We start from the raw sequence: 21,108 nt of genomic DNA on the forward strand, positions 1-21,108 counted from the left end.
AGACTTTGCTCACCGATAGCTTCACATTCTAGGCTAGAGACCATTGCATTCAAAATCTAGTCAGATTCGCTGAAGCACGACACCGTGTAAAGCAATGGAAGTTCAGAAGTAAACACAGCCGATCACGACAGGAGATCACATCAAAAATGTTGCTAAAATTACACTTCAGCAAAATTGTCCAAAATAGGCAAATCTTGCTCAAACGATACAGTTGACTCATCGAAAGAACTTTCATCCTAATTTCAACATTAACAGAATAAATAACCTCCGTGCAAAAAAAATTGCACCGCTATCCAATTCGAAAAACAATGGCAACGTTTCTAGCATCGAATGCAACTATCGTGTGCAAATTCGATGCTAGAGTTCTCAAGTAAAGTTGACTCATCTAAATAACTTGCATCCAAATTTCAACATTAAGGGGATACTACACCCCTCGGTAAATTTGTGTCTATTTTTGCATTTTTCTCAAAACTAATAACACACTGGTAACAAAAGTTATGTATATTATAGGGGCAAGCAATCCAATTACTACACTGGAATTTCAGTGACTCAAGACAAGCGGTTTGTTATTTATGATCAGAAATAAGGTACCGCTAGGATGTACCTCGTTTCCTATCATATATACTGAACCGTTTGTCTTGAGTCACTGAAATTTCAGTGTAGTAATTGGATTCCTTGCCCCAATAATATACATAACTTTTGTTACCAGTGTGTAATTATTTTTTGAGAAAAATGCAAAAATAGTCACAAATTTACCACAGGGGTGTAGTACCCCCTTAACAGAATAAATAACCACCGGTGCAAAAAATTGCACTGCTATCCGACCGAAAAACGATAACAACGCACTCTAGCATCGATGCGTATAAACTATTGTGTGCAAATTTGAAGCTAAAGTTCACGAGTAACCAAGACCCCCCCCCCTTTTTCGTCTGGCAGATCATTTCCCTAGACCCCCCCTAATTTTGGCTGGCCGATCAGTTCCTTAGACCTCAAGTTCAAACTGGCGGTGGCACCCCCCGTAGGTATGATCATCAAATTTTCAAGTATGATATTTCACATTGAAATTGATTTATTTAGAAAGGTGATTATTTAACTTAAAAAATGAGGGGTCAACCATGTCTGTAGGACAAAAATTAGCGAAGTTATGGGCAAATGTAATTTTCCAAGTTCTGTGACCATCATTGACGGTACCCTGTGTAAAGATAGTCACTTGTGCTGAGCATGAAATTGGTCACTTATCGCTCACTGTTCAAAATGTGACATCTACACCAATTACAGTCCCCGAAACTGTCTAATTTTTAGCCGACCTCAATTCCGAAACATTTAGTGATAGTTAAAAATGCGATCCCCAACCCTTTGGTTACCTTTGGACGAATTTTTCGAAATCTCCGCGGAGTCTCCGTGTCTGAAATTCCCCGGTACAAACATCGAAAATTTAGCAATTCTCAGTTCTCGGTGATGATACTATATCCGCATCGCTGTTTTCATACATGAATATGCATATCTCTGACCCTGTAAGGTCAAAAACGTGGCGTTGATTTCAACCAATCCGATCCACCGCTTAATAAGGAGCTTGATACTGACGTCATATCTGAGGTGACCAGGAGGCAGGAGCTACCATTTTGGTAAACTGAACTCGACTCGTGCGTTCTTTTGGTTCACATAAATCGAACAAAATTTTCAATTATAACGGGTAATAGTATGATTTCAATTTTTTATTAATGAAGTTACTTGTAGTTTTGAGGAATGACAAAGTTGTTTTTGGAAACTTAGATGTTTGTTTCAACTGATGATGTAGGATCGCAAGGTGAGTGAATTCGTGAAGAGATTTGCTTGTTTGAGTGATAGTAGGATACGGGATGTAGGCTAGTCCTCTGTGTTTGACCGGCTCCGACGTCTCAATTCACAACGTCTCAATTCGTACCTGCTTACCAGACAGCAATACTGCGTATTGCTGTATGGAACCAGATATACATTGACGGTACCTTACAATGAATTACTGTACAAACAAGCAAGTACATGCAACATTTTTCAGTATGGCGATCCATTTTACAGAAAAGCGATTTTATTTGAAAAAAAATTACTATCACTGAATGATAACTTCTGTATCAAAGTATACCAGTTGACACTTTTTTTCTTTCTACGCAAGGTTTCCGGCGTCTAAATTTCACATTTTGTATTTTCCTATGGGGATTACACAGTTAAGCCATTTCTGTGGTCACAAGTAGGAGTTGAATGAGGCCCTCTGTAATAAGCAATGTGGGCATTCCTACCCCCGGTCTAAAGGAAAAGATCGCCATGCAAATTTATGTGGTGAGCTAACTAACACTAACTTTACTAACAGCTCAGACTCAGTCCACTTGAATTTCCGTCCGCTTCCTGGCAAACTCTAAACCATAACCTGGCCCAGTACCTCAAATTGTTTACTTAGTGTTGATAGTAACTATTAAAACTTGGTTTTGCACATAATCATTTACTTTGCTTTGCATATTTTAATTTTAAGCTTACCTGCGTGAGGTCGAGGATGTCCAAAAGAATCTGTTCTTTTCCGATCCCTCTTTTCTTGGAGTTGTTTCTTCTTCTGCTTCCCACTGAACGGCTTTTTCCGCGGCATTTTGCTTGTGTATCAGTAGTTAAGATGTCTAGCTAAATGCTACGTTCACCGTAACTAGAAATTAAGACAAGGAAAGGCGAAATTCCAGGTATTTTTGATAAACAACACAATCACATTTGCACAAAATGTCAAATTCAGCAAGGTCTTTAATTTTACCGCTGCCTGATGGGAAAGATTTTAATCGAGTAAACATTATAATCCGGGTTAACCAGTTATGGTGTTTTTATACTTTAGTTTTCTAAAACGAAACTACTAAAATGTTATTAAATGACGTGTAAAGAGGTAAAATATATCAAATTTGAATAGAAATTACAAAAAGTAAAGCATAATTGCTGTCAAAATTACTTAACTTTACTTTTTGGCAATTGTTGTAAATCTGTTTTCATTATAGAAACTTGCAATAACCTGGTTTATCGCAAACCATTATGTTTATATGATTTATTGACCTTTGACATTGTTGGAATGGAGACGAAAACTCTCGAAGAGGATCGTTGAAAGTCGGTAAAAAGTACTATTTTAGGGCAAGAAATAATTTATAAGCAACTTGTAAGTATGGAATTTGCTTTTAATATCAACCATCTATTTGGGGAGACAATTTCTGTTGTCGATAGCAGACTATTACCATGCAAAAATCACAGGTGAGTTTTTAAGCTTATCAAAATACACTGACAGTTCATGCATGCATGCATGCATGACATTTATACAAGCGGCTAGGGGACGCAGGGGTAACCTTGTCAATCAAATACTTCATCTATTGTGTCCAATACTTAATCCGATAAGTGATCCATGTATGGATAAAAATATGGAATTAAACTATAGCGGCGCACTTTAATACTTTACGAGGTGATTCAGTCAGGTACCTGGATTCAGCATTCAATAACATTAACAGGATGCCATGACTAAAATTTATTCTTTATGATTACGATTAAAACAAACAAACAATAATAAAAATATAAACAAAATAATGATAATATTATAAGAATATAAGGCATAGGCCTATAAGATTTCTTTTATTAAAGAAATTAAACATTTTTTATCATAGGCCTAAGACAGTATGAATTCGTAACGTTATACCAGAGAAATGTTATATTAAAATGCGCTTTGTGATTTTTAATTTGGTTAAAACTAAGCTTGCACTTTAATAATTCTCATATTGTTAATACAAATAGGAATGCGTCTTTGTGTTATTCAATTTTGAATTATGTTCAATTATCCCAGCAAACACAAAATGTTTTTGAGTTTTCGACATCATTCGCAAAAGGTTAGAAAAGGTTGCCAGAAAAACGTTTTTACCAAAACACAAACCCAAAAATATAGGCCTAACCTGTTTAAAACGTTTTAAAAACGATTTGTGTTTGCCAGGATGGCATTTAGACCTTCACATTAAAATGTTATTATTATTATCATTAGGCCTATTTATAACATTGTGATGATTTTTCATTATTATTATAAATTTCTATTTCATTTAAAATTGTAATATTTTATATTTATATAACTTTTATTCCATGCACATTTATGCGCACACGTTAAACTTAGTCAATTTCGTACAGTGTTCCTCTGGGGATAATTGCCTATCGATTGAAATGATAACGGATAAACGTATTGGTGATGTCATAAGCTTAACTTTGGTGGACAATAGAATAATATTTGATTGACAAGGTTACCCCTGCGTCCCCTAGCTGCTTGTACATTTATTTGTATATAAATGAATTATGATTGAATAACCACACCCTGCCTGACCAACAAGCTGTCAGTCACTCAGCATTAATTGGCTGCCCACGGCCCCAAGCCACGGCTCAGACGGTGAACAGCAAATGACCATAACACAACGGGAAAGAGCCTAAGAGGCAAGCAAGGTCCCCGTTTTGGAAAGCGCAAAAAAAGACCGCTGAATTTTAGTACACCAAAATAGAGCACTGAAAGACCCTCCCCTGATTTTGGTTTATTTTTTGATCTTTTCCTTAATTAGACCACATTCGGCTTCGCTATATATTCTACAACTAAATTATTACCGTACCTTCGCATCAAATTCAAAATACTCTTGCATCAAGGTTACAGTTTTCATGCCAAACACTTGATTACAAGGTTTTTATTTGAAGGAGAGCAAGGCTTTGATAACTGAGGTAAAAAAAACATGATTAAAACAACTTTTTGAAAACAATTGAAAACGGCCATTTTGATTTTGCTTACTATTTATATCAAAGACAGAGAAAAAAAGATTTTATCCCATCTGACGTCATCTATCAATCAAACTCAAGCATGGTTTGTTTAAACAAGTGTTGTGATGATGACTTGCTGAATGCAGCGGTATAACCCGGGCGCCTTATTGTTAATTAATAATTTTGCACCTGCAAACACAAACCATCTCAAAAGTTAGGTCTCTATATTAGGAAACTTTCTTTCACAAAGGCACCATGTCAACAATGCCTAGAAATGTTGCTTTTTGCCTGGTAAAAGTACATAATTTTTCACCATTTACTGCTATTCCTTTTCTCCGATCGGCACCACATACATCGGCCTTCCTTTTACACGCTATTAACCAATCAAGGATCGTAATCGACAGTCAAGTCAAGTCAAGTCAGACGTGTAAAATCTTTTTATTTTTGTCTTTGATAATAGGAAGTTTTTGTCTCAAAAACAATTTAAAAATAAACGAAAAAGCAATCTTGAACATGACATCATAAAAGCACTTGTTCCAGTGCACTTTTGTATTCTTATTGATCCCTGTTGTCTTTGCAGGGTTAACACTTCTGTGGGCCTTGGAATTGGTCATTTTTGGCTATCAAACTTTACATACTTCTTGTATGCCTACATTTGTTGTTTTTTGTCCCCCTCTGCATACTGTCTACTAGTCTGTATTTTGTTTCCCTGCATCAAGTTGGTATACCTTGCACTCTTTCTTTTCAGTCATTGTCAATGACAATGTTATGTTTTTTGTTTTGTTGAAATCAATAGGGGGTGGGGAAACTTGTCAGTGCCCATATTTCAGGAATCTTTAATAATAGGCCTATATGATTTTTTTGTGCAATTTATAATAACTTGCCAAGTAAGTTATAATTTTCTGAATACTATCAAACTTAACACTGAAATAATTATTATTTCACATCACTGTCTCAATGTGTAACAGAATTTGATAAAATTGCTGTATAAATTTTCTGCGCTGTACATATAAACTTACATTTTGATTTTTGTTCTGTTTGATTGCAGCTTAGATGATTTACAAGGCAATCTTGAAAGAGTTATAGATGACATGGGAGAAGCATCAGCAAAGGTAATGGCGTTATCTTATCTGTTGAGATTAGAGATGAGCCGAGCCCCTCAATCACAAATGACCAATCTATTCCAGTTGAAATCCATACACCCCTTTTGGAAGACATGACCTGAATCTTCCACACAGTGAGTGTGAATTTCAAATGGGATTACTTGAATAAGTGACTCCATTTGAAATCTACACCCCTGTGTGGGAGATTAACATCATGTCTTCCATAGGGGGAATAGGCCTATAGATTTCAAATAGAATAATAATAATAATAATTTGCACATATTTATTAAGGGCTGGGGTATGAACGTTTGGACAGTATTTATTTTGGGACATTAGAGCACATCAGACATATCGAATTGCATTCTGAATACGAAGAATGTCATTCTGATATCAAATAATTTGGATTTTTTGAAATTCGCAATTTAATACACATTTTATGGCAAATCATTAAAATTGATATTTTTGATATTTAACTGTACTTGAAGTAAACTTTATACATCTGATGATTTAAACTTAAAGTGTATGTAGGTGGGATGAAAAGCCGACGATCAATTGAAAATTGTGACCTTTCGTATTGAAGATATGGATTTTTTTTCCAAAAACACCAAAAAAAATTGGATCTTTTTGGAAAAAAAATCCATATCTTCAATATGAAAGGTCAAAATTTTCAATTGACCGTCGGCTTTTCCTCCCTGCTACATACACTTTAAGAATATATCATTAGATTTATATAATTTACTTCGAGGACTGTTATATATCAAAAAATTTGAAAAATATCAAATTTTTATAATTTGTCATAAAATTTGTATTATATTGTGATTTTCAAAAATGAAAATTATTTGATATCAGAAAGACATGCTTCAGATTCAGAATGCAATTCGATAGGTCTGAGGTGCTCTCATGTCCCATAAAAAATACTGTCGAAACGCAATAAACGCTTATTTTAGATCCCTTAAGCGCTTACAAAATTAATCTCGAAGCGCTGTACAAAGCATTAAAAAACATATAGTCCAATATATTTTGTGTTAAATTGAAAGAAGACAATCTAAATGCTTCACCATAATAGGGTGTAAGAAAATGTATCGTTAGACACAAGTGATATATGGGAGAATCACAAATAACAGAAAAAGGAAAAGCTTGGGGAATTGACATGCAATAATGTATAATAAACAAAGAGAGTGAAATAACCAGCATACTCAATGATTTCCAGTCAAGAACCTGTTCAAGTGACCCACACACATCTACAACGGATTCCTGCTGAATCTGTACTATACTTCATTTCACCTTGAGTTTGGTAGTGATGTCAGTGCTTTCAAGTTATATGTGTACTGACAAACTGCCTTCGTACACTTAAATATGTATATGCTGTCAAACCGCCTTTGTTTGCATATATGTATAGACTTTGTGGGATTAGGTTGGTGTGTGCAATGTGATACTGCGACCAGCGAAATACACCCCTACATCACTGTCAAACTTAGGATAAAACAAAGTATAGTCATGATCACTTCCTCTCTCAAGAAAATATTTTGCAACGCAGTAATAATCTGATAGTATAAAGGATAAAGTCACAGTGGAAAATAAAGAGAATTTCTCAAGATCTTTAGATTTTTGATCAATCTAAATTCCCAATGCTTGAGACAGTAAAGCATTAAACCACAGCTTTTCATACATTTTCTCAGCTGTTTGTTATAACAAACTGTTAAGCTGAATTTACTCTTGATCACTGAGCTATTGCGATGCATTGCTTTTTAAAAGCGATGGGCAATATTGCTGAATTATGCGATTTTAATTTTGTGAGTAAAAGTTCAGCTTCATTCCCAGAGTTCAAATGCCTCCTATTTTGCACATATTCATATATAACTAAACCAATATTGCTCTCATTCCTAGTGTACACAAGCCTCTATGAATTGAACATTTTTATATAAATTGTTAATCACAGTGAATGTGCATCCTTTAGATAAAAGAACATGCACATACGTCTTGTGTGCATTCACTGAATGCTGTATGTAGAAGTAAGACCAAAATAGATTACAATAACACTTTTATTTTACAGGCCCAAGGTTTAAATGGAGCAATCACATCTGCCCACAGAATGAGATACAGCAACCATAAGTTATATGTTGTTAAAGATGGCAGTGCAAACAGGTAAGTAAGAACACATTTGGGCTATTCTAGTTGAAATCCATAGATCCCTATATGGAAGACATGACCTTAATCTTCCACACAGCGAGTGTAGATTTCAAATGGAGTCACCCATTCACACATACCGAGTGGGAGATTAAGATCATGTCTTCCATAGGGGTGTATGGAGTTTACCTGGAATAGCCCATTTTTTCAAGCTTGTTCTTGCTTGCAAAGCTAGAATCAGAGAGCAAAGCAATAAATTAAGCTTGGCCAAGTAAACTCTTCTATCTCTGGGTAATCAAAGAGATGGTACTATTGGTTTGTCGCTCATGGAGAGTCAATACTGTACCTCCAACATTTATTTAGCAATAGTCCGAAATCAAATGATGATTTGCATGTCAAGCTTGAGCATTAAAAAGGTTTACATACTCAACGATTAGAGTGCATTTTTGTTGCAACACATTACATGCTCAGCGTAAAAGACAATACATTTTGATTCAAAATTAGCCGGGCACATAGTTACTTATTACTCTTTGGTTCTATACCTCATTGGGGCAAATGCATATATGTGATGCGATCAAGCAAAATCAGTCGGAACTCGGAAATATTGATTTTGAGATATAGCCAAACAAAGGAAATATTTCCTTTTGTTTCCTGTGTTTTGGAAACTCTTCAATCGCTCATATCTTTGAAACTGGTTGTTCAATTTCAATGGGGTTTTCTGCAAAATGCAGCTTTGTAAATGTTTTTTACTTTCCTATAAGAAACTGAAAATTTAATATTTCCGAGTTCCGACAGATTTTGCTTGATCGCACCACATATTTGAACTCATGCATTTATTTATTTGTATATTTTCACTTGCAGAGGTGCTGGAAGTGTGGTAGGCATTATCAAAATAGGCAGAAAGAAACTCTTTGTATTAGACAAACATGGCAACCAAAATGAGATGGAACCATTGTGTGTGCTAGATTTCTATGTCCATGAATCCTGTCAACGAAAGGGCTACGGTAAAAGACTATTTGAACATATACTACAGGTGAGTATGGGTAATCATTGTGTGTGCTAGATTTCTATGTCCATGAATCATGTCAACGAAAGGGCTACGGTAAAAGACTATTTGAACATATACTACAGGTGAGTATGGGTAATCATTGTGTGTGCTAGATTTCTATGTCCATGAATCATGTCAACGAAAGGGCTATGGTAAAAGACTATTTGAACATATACTACGGGTGAGTACATACTGTAACCATTGTGTGTGCTAGATTTCTATGTCCATGAATCATGTCAACGAAAGTTTGTTCGGCATATGCCTGTCAGTTTGTTCTTCTGTCTGTCTGTGAATTCTCTCTTTCTCTATTTCTTGATATCTCTTTGTGTATCCCTTTCTCTCTCATCATTACTGACTATTTAATACAGACATTTCCCACTTCAGTGTTTCTGTTCTATTGGGGAGAACATTAGTCATTTTACAAATGTAAAAATAAGGTAATGTTGAATTTGTTGTTGAAAGCTTACATGCATATATTGCTGTCAATTTTAGTGTGCAATATGTCATATTTACCCTTCTATTGTTTATTTCTTATCAGGTTGAAAATATAAGAGCCCAGCATATAGCAATAGACAGACCATCACCAAAGTTCACCTCATTTCTTATGAAGCATTACAATCTCAGGGCTACCATCGCACAGGTAAGAGACTAACTACAGATGTCAGGAAAGAAATTGAATTGAATATTCTGTTTTGTCAGATGAAACATTGGCACATCAAAACATGCAAAATGATCTCTTTGGGCATTTCCAGAAACCCAGAGTTAAAGTTTATACGGAAGTCAGAACCAGAACAGCTCAAATTTTGCTTAAACCCATAGTCACTATAGTTTGATCAGCTCATAATTGGCAGGAATTGTTAGGCTTTTACCACTAAATGCCGAAAATTAGACCCTCATTAATAAGAGTGATATGGTTGAAAGTATGGTATGATATGGTTGAGTATATGACTTGAAATGCAAAATATTGATATTATTCCGTGATGTTATAAGGCCTGCCAATTACGAGCTGATCAGACTATAGATGGGCTCCATAGAAACTGAATTTTGTATTATTGTTTCTTCTCTGCAGGTTAATAATTTTGTGATATTTGAAGGCTTTTTCACCAATCAACCAGAGGAAAGCTATTGTAGAAATAGACGGCTTGGTAGCGCTGGTAAACCACCTATAGCACCCAACACTAGACAAGGTAAACTGGTTAAAATTACATCAGTATTCTGAGAGCTATTTGACTGCCTGATGTTAGAATTATCACCAATAAACTGTATAGATTGAATTTTGCCAATGTTACACAAATTGTGTGAATGCACAAAACTAATGTCTTAATGCAGGTAAAACTTACAGGTACAAATTAGACAAAGTCTCACATAACCTATACCTATCAATGGGTTCAAATTATCTGGAGAAATGCTGTAATATTATTGGAAGAATTTTGATAAGTTACAAAGATATACCCCATATCAGGAATTGAGCCAATCAGAGGTACAGTAAGAATGACCAATAGGATTGAAGGGGTAAGCTCTAAAAGCTCTATTTTGATTGGTTACTTAGATGATTATATCATGAAATTAACCAATCAGGAGCTCTGTAAGAAAGGCAGTAGTCCACATGCAGATAATTATGCCTCATCTTGTTCCACCACTTATAGAATTTAATTTAAGATAATTATGCCTCATCTTGTTCCACCACTTATAGAATTTATTCCTCCTCTCGCCATCTTGTGGGTTCAAATCAATTTGCATTTACATGCGTTGGACCTACGCGCAGAATGTAGCATATCACACAACTAATTACGTGTGTTAGTGCTCTGTTTTGCATTTTCATGTGAAGACACAACAAAAGGCCTGTACCTGTAAGTTGGTGGATATATGATGTCATGGGAATAACATCTATACTGATTATAAGACTATTCAAATATAAAGTTCAATTGGTAATAAAATTTCTAAAAGTGATTCAACAAACTTCCACCACAAATTTGAATATGTAACAAACCTTGGGAAATTTTTCATCAAAAGAGTTGTGGTGGATTGTTTTAAAAGAAGTGTGACATATCAATAATTATCATAATTCAAAGTCAGTGTTTGCTAAAAAGGTGTTTTACTTTTTGATTAGTCATATCTATTCAAACAATAATAATATTAACCAGCTTCATGATTCTAAGGAGATAAAAGTCTGGTCATTCAGAATTTAGTCCTGATTGTGTAATCCAAAAGCATCCAAAAAGTGCTCATTCAATAGAAATGTTCGCTTTTTCTGTCTGGATTTTACCTGATTGTATTTGTCCAAAACTCTGGTTATGACACTGATATTAACATCTTTTTCCCCATTTACTAACACTGAATTTTATTTCCTGTACTCATAATCACAGCCATGCACTCCTACTCATACTCAAAAATGTATAGCTTGAGTAAGTTCTTTCTCATTACTAAACTGTGGTCTATGGTTACTCGCATCTTTTCTGCAGATTATAATAGCTATAATGTTTCTACATGTACTAATCCTATACACATTCAATACTCATTTATAGAAGCCATATTTCTCTCTTATTCTTTCCCTCTTTTCTGTGTCTCTCTATCTCTCACTCTATTTGTCATTTCATCTATCTCTCTTCCTCACTGTATGTCTGTCATGGTTTGTGTCTGTGTGTCTTTCCCATTGTTTCCTTCTGTCTTTCTTTGACAGATGTCTCTCAGCCCTCTGTCTCTAGATCTATTGCACTGTCCTCTTTCCTGCCCTCTTTTGACACCCTTTGCAACTTGCATACAAATGCACATAGTTTGCACACACAGACAAATCTAATTTCTATCAGAATTGATTCATTCAATTCTCACTATTGCCATTCACACCTTTGGTAGCAGTCACAGCTCCAGTAAAGCTATTCATTTCCCATTTCGTACGTGTACATCATAAACTTAACATTGTTATTAGTATTAGTTATCTTTCCACTCTGCATTTGAGTTAGTATTAATTGCTCTCTTATGATTCATTATCTATCTGTAAACTTTTACTCTTCAAAGTATTCCTTTAAAGTAGTTATTTCCAGAGCTTTTGCTCTTTATTGGCACTCTGACACACTTTTCTGTCTTGTATTGCCATCTGTCCTCCTAGAGTACAGCACCCCTAATATAGTAAAAGGGTGTATCAGATATTTACTTGCTTTGCCGTAGTTGAGGTCAACTTTTCTATTTGATTCAATCGAAAAAAGGTTGTAACATACAACAAGATTTAAAAAAATTTATTGTCTTTTGCGTATATGGCAAAATAAAGTATCTACCTCATTTTGGCTTTAGAAATTACATCCTTTACCATGTGAGAATCATTGAAAAAAATGACAAAAGCTATATCAAAAATAAGTAACGTGTTAGTGGAGTAAATATAACATTCACCCTTACTGGTTTTTTTAATACAGTAGTTTAGATGTGGCATGCTACACAGGTACAAAGGGGCTAATCTATTGATGCTAAATCTGTATTTTCTATCTCACAGTTATCATGCAGTAGCCAATTATTTTGGTGGACATAAGCAGATGATTTGCACACTACTTTATATCTTTATGTATTACCATATTTAACCTGGTTAGCACCTACTAAGTACCCCCGCCTTTCAATACACCTGTAAAGTATATAAATTCTTAACAAAATGTCTTAACAAAATTACCATCAAAACTGTCTTGTATGACTTAACCCTAAAGGTCCAAGTGCTTTTTGGTGAATGGAAGGGAAAGAAGAAAGGAATAAAGAGAGGAGATGAACAAAGAAGTTGCTTGATTTGGTGGGGATTCAAACCTGAGACCCCTCGCGTGCCAAGTCATCTATCACGACCAGTAGCCATGGGTGTGTCGCTGAACTGGACAACATAGTAATTTGTTATAGTTTTAGGGTTAAGATTAAATTTCCAATTTTGACTTTCATTTCATTGTTTTAATAAGCACCCCTATTGACTCACTAAGTTCCTGGGGCTGCGGTGCTAATTAGGTTGGACATGGTATGTTATTTTCATCAATACAGAAGTTGCTGCATGATATGAGATACTCACTAGTGCATGTCTTTATTTTCAGACATTAGATATTAAACTCAAACTAACTCTTTCCTTTTCTCTTATTTTTCACCATCATCGTCATGTCACCTTCTCACTTTTGCACATCTTTTACTATTCACATGCAACCAGCATTACACATGACATGATCAGTAATCATATCTCTTAAGTGTGCACAATGTCGTCCTGTCATTCCTTATCTTATCATATAGCATGATGATAAACTTAAAAGATGAACAATGTTGAACTCTAAATGAAACTGATGATATTAATGATAATTAAAATACAAAATTAGAAGGAGGGCTAAAATATTTTCAGCGGCATTGTACTGTAGATAAAGGATTAAACAAATGAGATATTCTAGTAGTAGTAGTATATTACAATCTTTATTCAGGTTATGTCATTTAGTTTACAAAAAACTGGTCTCCCATGAGACCCTGATATAATTGATTTTTCCTTATATTGGTTGGATGTTAGTGGGGGTGTAATGTAGGATGTATGTCTGGAAAAGAAACATATGCTTGGTGGAGATAAAAGACAAGTAAATACAAATGTTGGGTGTTTGAAATGTGTCTATAGTTCAATTTCATATTGTAGAAATGGTCATAGCATTTTGCATCATGTCATGAAGTGATTTGGAAGCAACCAATAAATTTTCTGTAATAAAATGAACACAATTTGTTATGGACAATTTGTTATTGATACTCTCTCTAGGAGCACATTATGATGTATTTATTTCAACCAAACTTAACACTAAATTAGCTCATCCTGATCAATTATTTGTGACATTTATTCTTCACACACAACAACAAAATGACAGTAAAGAACTGCCATTACATTCCAAGGAATACAGGGTGATGTTATCACTCACATAGAGAGGAAGCTTAACTTTCAATATCGCCTCATACCATGTCATCATGTTACCATTTTCAGGTTCTTCCAAACCACATGGTGGGTACCGCAATGCCTCACGTCCCCTGTGGTCAGCTGGTAGTGGTTCCCCTCTGAATCAGAGAAGAATCAGCAATCCTGAAGAAGTTGAAGCATTGATGAATGTGAAGATATCACCGGTGAACTTGAACAGATCTGTGTCGGCTGGGTCACTGTCATCAACTGGGTCAGGGGACGGAATGTTTGCTGAGCAAGGAATGGAGTAAGTATCAAGTAGGGATCTCCTCTGTTTTCAAAATTGAATGGACACATGCAAATGATGTAATACACTCTTGTGGTGTATATATCATTGACTGTGTCACATACTGTCATATCTTGAAAGGTCGCCTTTATTATTGTCATCTAATGTTGGCGAGTTTCACTATAAAATCAACTGTAATTTTGTCCATTCATAAAAGAGAATCATGCTAAATATTAAGTAATAATATGAAATACAACAAGGATAATAAAAATCACACAAGTCAGCCTTTTGAGATATGACAGTATGTGATGCGGCCAACTAGATAATATACAAATATTGACTGCTATGAGGGGCATGGTTAAAATTATAGACCCGTGTTGATCTCAAAACCATGACTATGCACCGAGACGAAATCTAGGGGCATTGTCATGGTTTTAGATCACCGCGGACCTATAATTTTAACCATGCCCCAAATATAAAGCTGTCAATATTTGTTTTATATACCGAATAAAATTGATTCTTGTCAATTGATTGGTTAAAAGAATCAGTCTCTTCTACAATCGGACTATCACACTTGGTATTGTAAACAACAATATTATTCAATCGAGAAGGATTATAATGAAAAAACACAAATGAACTATTGCCCGGGCAATAATTTAGTTTTGACGTAATTCTTAAAAAGGGGTCATAGCTAATTCAATGACCGCACTTTTAAACAATCAGATGACAGGAATCTATATGAGGTATATAACATAATATACTATGGTTCATCAACATTTGTATGTTTAATTTTGAGAAATATGTCTGGAAATCTGGAAATCACTTAATTATGAATCTAGGGTATTTTGTGTAGGAACATAACAGGAGAATCATGATTATAGTAAATCATGTAATTTAGTGTGAGAGGAGCGGTTAGTTGTACTGTGATTGACATTTTGAATGATGGCACTGATGTCATGTTAATCCAGTAACCACTTCTGTAACGTTCTCAATATGCTGCTTTCAATTTACAGCAGTTCTCGAGGTCAAGCAGCACATGCTACCCATTACAGCAGATATGAGTTAGGGACAACACCATCAAGGAGTAGAAGTAATTCAAAGACAAGGGAATCACCACTTGCTGCCTCACCAGGTATGTAAAGCATAGTATTATGGAATGTGTGTCTGTCTGTGTTGGGGTGGGGGAACTTGTTTTGCCTATCCAACCCGTGACATGCAGGGTTGTGACGGTTCTTGCTGGACGGCAGTACATGCCACTTGTAGTTGCTGACCAGCATTAAATCAAATTAAGCTTCCTTCTGACCAGCACAAATTTTGAACAAATAATGTATGATTATGTACAAAATTTAGTAAATATCGAAAATCTACTCCAAATTCTGATATTTTTTACGTACGCATGCATATAAAACTGCAATTTCCAGTGACATACACCGCTCGATCAGTCACGGCAGCCATTGTTGTATCACAATTTCATCAATAGGTGGTGCAGTAATACAGGTCCCAAACCTGGTGTTTCCTTGCAAGTAAATTACCTGGCACTAAATTTAGGCTGGTCACAACCCTAGTGACATGAACGAGAACAATTTGCCTGTAATGGGGATACACCGCCAAACGGGGATATCCCTGATTCCATAAAGGGCTCTAATATGCAACTGGGTATATGAGTATGTTAAAACACTAAGAAATTGTATAGGGGGTGCAAAAATGTTGTCTGTCTACTGGGGATGTTTTAACACACACACATGCAATTGGGGAAATACTCAGGTATTTGTGGGATACTTGTGAAAAAGTTATTCAATTTTCTCATTGGATAAAAATAAGATGTACCTAAGCAATTGATATATTATTTACTTTCTTACAGCTCGTAACACCCCACCAAATGCAGGCAATGTTCGTGCAGGTCTGCGATCGCGAGAAAACACGCCACCATTTGGCGCTGTAGGTTCACGCATGTTAAATAGCCATGTGAATACGCAAGGCAGAGGAGGACATCTAAAAGTAGCACCCAAGGCAACACCAACAACAAATCATTATGAAAGGTAAGTGGTGTCATCTTTGTAGTGAAATTCAATTTAGTAAAAAAAAGCAACTTTTTTAAACAAAAAAGAACCTTAAATAATGAAGGAGTCATCCTATATGCTTTTCCCTAGTAGGGCATAAGACAATGCAAGACACAAATAATAAAGGCAAGGATCAGAAATAAATGATTCAAGCCCAAGAAATTATGATTTATATGAGGATTTTGGGGTTGGAGGAAACTGGCATATGAAAATTTTGAGAAGGTAGTGCACTGGTTAAGATTCTGGACTGGTAATCCAGCGACTGGGGTTCAATCCCTGCTGAGCCTTGATTTTTTTCTCTTTCAAAATTCTCATATGCCAGTTTACGAGCCCCAAAATCGTCCAAAAAGAACCTTGAGAGATTTTATTTTCTGCGCAAAGTAACATGCCTCGCTACTCCATGAATAGACTGATCAGGTAAGTTTGACCATAGTGAGACTATCAATACAAGGCACTAAGCAGGGATGTAAATTCTCCGTAAATTTACGGAATTCCGTAATTTTGTAGATTTGACAAAATTTTCCGTATTTTCCTGTTATTTATTGATTTTTTCCGTTTTTTCTGTATCTTTTAATTTTCCGAAATGTTTTTTTTAATGCCGCAAATCACTGTCTGGCAAAATAAATTAATAAGTAAATAGCGCCATCATTTGTCGTCTCTCTTACATTTGTACAACCTCTGTTACCAGTTTCATGTGGAACGATAATACACAAGTACGTATGTGAAAGCGAGAATGGAATGGCTGTACAAGAGACCGATTCAAAATCAAAGATGGCGATCGCGATTAAAACATTGTGTGTACAGAGCGAGTAAAAATTAGTTAAATTAAAGGAGTATTTACATGACGATTTACTGCCATTTTACCCCACGATTACAGCTTCCTAAGGGCTCTAAACATGCAGAAACCCTACAGCTTCGGGGGGCTTCTCCTCCGGCGCTCGCCACTGTCACTGTCACTCTCCTTAACAATTTACTTCTGATATTTTCTGTAATTTTTTCAAAGCATCATTTACATCCCTGACTAAGATCTGTGTACACAAAGCAAGTTAGACCATGTCTAACTTTAGACCTGGTATAACTGTGGAGGTTAAACTTAGCGAGAGAACCCTTTAATCTTTTATTTTATTCCTTTCCTCCTAGCAAAGTCCAACAATTATACTGTAACCAGCTACGCTAATGCTTCAGAAATCCAACTCAATGTGGATGCATTGCACATTTTGGACTGCCTATTTTGCAAGTAACAGTGTGCATGTTGTGACATTTGAAAATAGCTGTAGACGTAAGTCTACAGCAATACATGATGGAAGTTGCCCTGAAAAGTTTATGTACTCATGCAGCAGTGCAGTGTCATGCTACACCTGTTTAGACAATGAAAGCTATGAGAGTATCCCATTGATGGCCTTGTGAATCTGTTGGCCTATGTAGAAAAACACACAGTAGTTTTAAATAAAACAGCACACTCACCTCAATATTGCAAAAGTGTCAGGATATTTAGATGCTTTTGAAATATACTTATTATACCAAATCAGGATCTTTTTAATGTTTCTGGAATTGTATTTGTAACTATATATCAAACTAAATTCTTGCTTATCACCTTTTTGTTTACAGCCCATCGCAACCACAAATGCAAGCTTCAGGCAACAACAATATCATCAATGTACAAGAATCACCATCAAACTCTTCCCAACTAAACACCTCAGATACAGCAGAAGAAGTTCATACCACACCTGAAGGGAACTATAATCTGTGTGTCACATGGAAACCAAGAAATATGCATTCCTCATGGAATGTAATGGGTATACCACCATCAGGTGCACAAAGCAACGCACCGAAGAGTAGGCACAGGACTACAAATATGTTTTATTGATCAATTGCTTACATAAACAGCACAAATCAGGGGATGTTCTAACAGAGATTGGAATGCTCTGTGTTGGAAGCAAGAATTGCCAAACCTCTCTGAGCAGAGATGGTTTGAAGGGAGTGTTGGCTGCGTAAAAAGCTAGATTGCTATCTTGTTTGAAATGCAGCATGAATCTTTTGAGGCTATCACTCTTGCACTCTCTTAGCTAATTGCTTGGAATAGTTGTGATGTATAATGCAATAAGGTTGGTGTATTCTGGCATAGGAAGCATATTGCACAGATACAACAGGTGCATGGATTGTATCACTTAGTCTTACTAATGGGACTAAAGGCTAAATGTCAAGCGGATGACTTCGCTAAGCGTATTGTGCAGATGTGATGGAGCAGAACTTTGTTCTTGTCTCCTGAATGAGTTGATGAGAAAAGTACCAACAACTTGCCTTCTGCACACCGATTGAGCTGATTTTAAAAAACTTGGGTTCTGACTTTACATATAAGAATATGTAGTTGGATTTTCCTCAGGCAAATGATCAGTGGCTCGTGTGCAAAAATGAGTGAGGATATTCAGTGCACTATGGACAGAAAATTATCCTGGAGCAACAGGCTAGAATATAAGAAGCAGAGAAAAGGGGGAGAATAAGAAGTAGAGAAAAGGGGAGAAGATAAGATTGAAGAGGATAGTGTTGTCTTCCCTGTCTGTCTATACTAAATGTGTGTGTGACTATACTTTGGTTTACCTCAAGTTTGATAGTGATGTCAATGCTTTTTGTGTTTGTGCCACAAGTGTGCCAACAAAGGGCCCTTGGACATGTGCGTTTACACTCTGCATGATAAACTTTACGCAGGTGATTCAATTCTGCAATCAGTGAAATGTGCCCATCCACCACAAACTGGTCGTAAAGTCGGCATTTACCATTTTGAGATACAATCAAAAACAATATATGGATTTCTATGTAAAATATATAAGAAATTTGACCTTTGATGAACCATAACTTCACTTCCAGATGTCAGATGAAGCTGGTTGAAGTGTCATTCTTAAGCTGAAAGTACATTGTTACAAAATCTGCAATAAACAGAAAATGGTCTAGAGCCGACTTTACTACCACTTCGTGGTGGATGGTCACAAATATGCTCCTACATCACTACCGACCTTGAGGTGAACCAAAGATTAGTATTAGATGCTATAATTGTTGCAATTAGATATTTTTAAACATTCCAAGATGCCTGTTAATTCTTTGTGTGTTATACTATCTAGCCACCTAGCCAACAGGTGGAATATCCTATATCCCATCGTGCTGTGTCCCATGGTACAGTGTAATCTAATTTTGAAGTTTAAATCCAAGTCGTGAAGTTGGACATTCGAAAACAGACATGAGATTATCACCAGAAGAAGTACCCCTGGAATAGTGCTCTTTGGGATATAGGGATAAAAGTGATAAGGAGGTTATGGATAGAAATAGAACATACTTGATGATATCAAAATCCAGAATTGATGAAGATGATTTTAATGTGCTCCTAGCTATGTTGCATACATAGAAGTTGTTCATCTTTCTTTTGGGATATTAGGCCTCAAATGTAATTTTTCACCTAAAGAATCAGCATCAAAAGTATTCAGGCGTTGCTAGTGTTTTCTATTTTTAACCAAAATCACTAAATGTTTGTGTGTGAAAATTTCTTGATGTTTTTTCATCAATTTGTGTACCTTTAAGTCAGTATCATGCTTCGATGTAGTTCTCCATGTATTACTTTTGGTACATTCATAAACACATAACAAAAGGTAATTGCCCCTTTGATATGAGACTTACTCAAAATCTATGCATTCAATTTTAAAACTGAAATAGCAAAAAGAACCCCAATTTTCTGCAACATTTGATGCCTCAGTTGTCTTAATAGCCCAAACTGTGTTACCATGGTGACCTATGAGCTGTTTTATGATCCTGCACCATAATTTAAAACAATAGTCTACTACATGATGCCTGTGTTATATGTAATTTTAAGTTCTTATTTATTTGAATTGTACATTAATATCTGAGGAAGGGAATGGTCATAGATTGTTAATTATTATGTTACTGTTGCTCAGTAGCCAGATCTTTTTATATTTTCACATGAAAATGTATAATGGTATATTTTGCCCAAATGGTAATATATTTTAAGATGTGAAATTATTATACTTAACTTCTCTGGGTTGATAGGATTAACAAATATTAATCTTGAAAAATATGCATTAACATTATATATGCATTAACATTTTTTTAGTAGTTGCAGAGAAAAAGATCCGAAATAGAAGATAGCATCGGGATTATCTTGCGCCTTGGATTAGATTTAATTTTCTAGATAAATGGCGCATTATAAATGCTTATTATTATTATTATTATCTTTACCCAGAGCAGCAAGCGCACATAAATGTTGAAAAAACAAACTCAGTACATCTGGCCCTATGTGACTTCCTGTATTGCTATTATTGTATCCCAATGGACTGCATACCACCGTACCCACCTTTTAACGAAGACATCCTGGCAGTACCACCATGAGTGCCTATAATTTGGTTCACCTCAAGTTCGGTAATGGCGTATGTGCATATTTTGCTCGCCGCAGTATCGAATCGCGCGCGTAAAGATAAACACGCTGAGTGTACATGCCTGAGAACAGGGGCAGTTTATCGCCATGCTTGCGGCGCAATCGCAAAAAAGCATTGACGTCATTACCAAACTTGAGGTGAACCAAATTATATACAAAGTATTTTGTATGGATGATTTATGCAGCCATTTTCCTTTCAAAGGTGTTTTTTATTGCTCATTAATATTTTGAAATGCCAGGTTCAAAAAATAAAGATGTGTTGGGCTATTCCAGTTAAAATCATACCCCCTATGGAAGATACAATCTTAATCCCACATACAGGGGGTGTATGTTTCGAATGGAGTCACTCATTCAGGTAACCCCAGTATGGAAGATTAAGGTCATGTCTTCTATA

At 35.7% G+C, this 21,108-nt stretch overlaps 2 protein-coding genes across 2 annotated transcripts in view; one reads left to right on the top strand and one right to left on the bottom strand.

Moving 5' to 3' along the window:
• Nucleotides 1-2,764, bottom strand: part of LOC140138025 (guanine nucleotide-binding protein-like 1) — a 92,816-nt gene extending 90,052 nt beyond the window's left edge. The window contains exon 1 of the mRNA XM_072159863.1: nt 2,509-2,764. Within this exon, the coding sequence (XP_072015964.1) occupies nt 2,509-2,614 (106 nt within the window). The 5' untranslated portion in view covers nt 2,615-2,764. The remainder of the gene's footprint in view (nt 1-2,508) is intronic.
• A 283-nt stretch (nt 2,765-3,047) lies between these two features.
• LOC140138278 (uncharacterized) lies at nt 3,048-18,785 on the top strand. Its single transcript, XM_072160191.1, has 10 exons — nt 3,048-3,252; nt 5,822-5,885; nt 7,930-8,021; nt 8,865-9,036; nt 9,590-9,691; nt 10,121-10,238; nt 14,018-14,237; nt 15,230-15,348; nt 16,078-16,255; nt 17,885-18,785. Exons 1-10 carry the CDS (start codon nt 3,167-3,169, stop codon nt 18,141-18,143), a joined length of 1,410 nt encoding a protein of 469 aa, XP_072016292.1. The 5' UTR covers nt 3,048-3,166; the 3' UTR covers nt 18,144-18,785.
• Nucleotides 18,786-21,108: the final 2,323 nt, after the last annotated feature.

Source organism: Amphiura filiformis, chromosome 17 (assembly GCF_039555335.1).
Source record: "Amphiura filiformis chromosome 17, Afil_fr2py, whole genome shotgun sequence".
Classification (NCBI taxonomy): domain Eukaryota; kingdom Metazoa; phylum Echinodermata; class Ophiuroidea; order Amphilepidida; family Amphiuridae; genus Amphiura; species Amphiura filiformis.

Excerpts from the sequence above, each read along its gene's own strand:
- LOC140138278 (XM_072160191.1), top strand. The coding sequence starts at position 3,167 with ATGGAATTTGCTTTTAATATCAACCATCTATTTGGGGAGACAATTTCT. Across the intron at positions 9,037-9,589 it reads TATTTGAACATATACTACAG|GTTGAAAATATAAGAGCCCA; the intron begins GTGAGTATGGGT and ends ATTTCTTATCAG. Across the intron at positions 16,256-17,884 it reads ACAACAAATCATTATGAAAG|CCCATCGCAACCACAAATGC; the intron begins GTAAGTGGTGTC and ends TTTTGTTTACAG.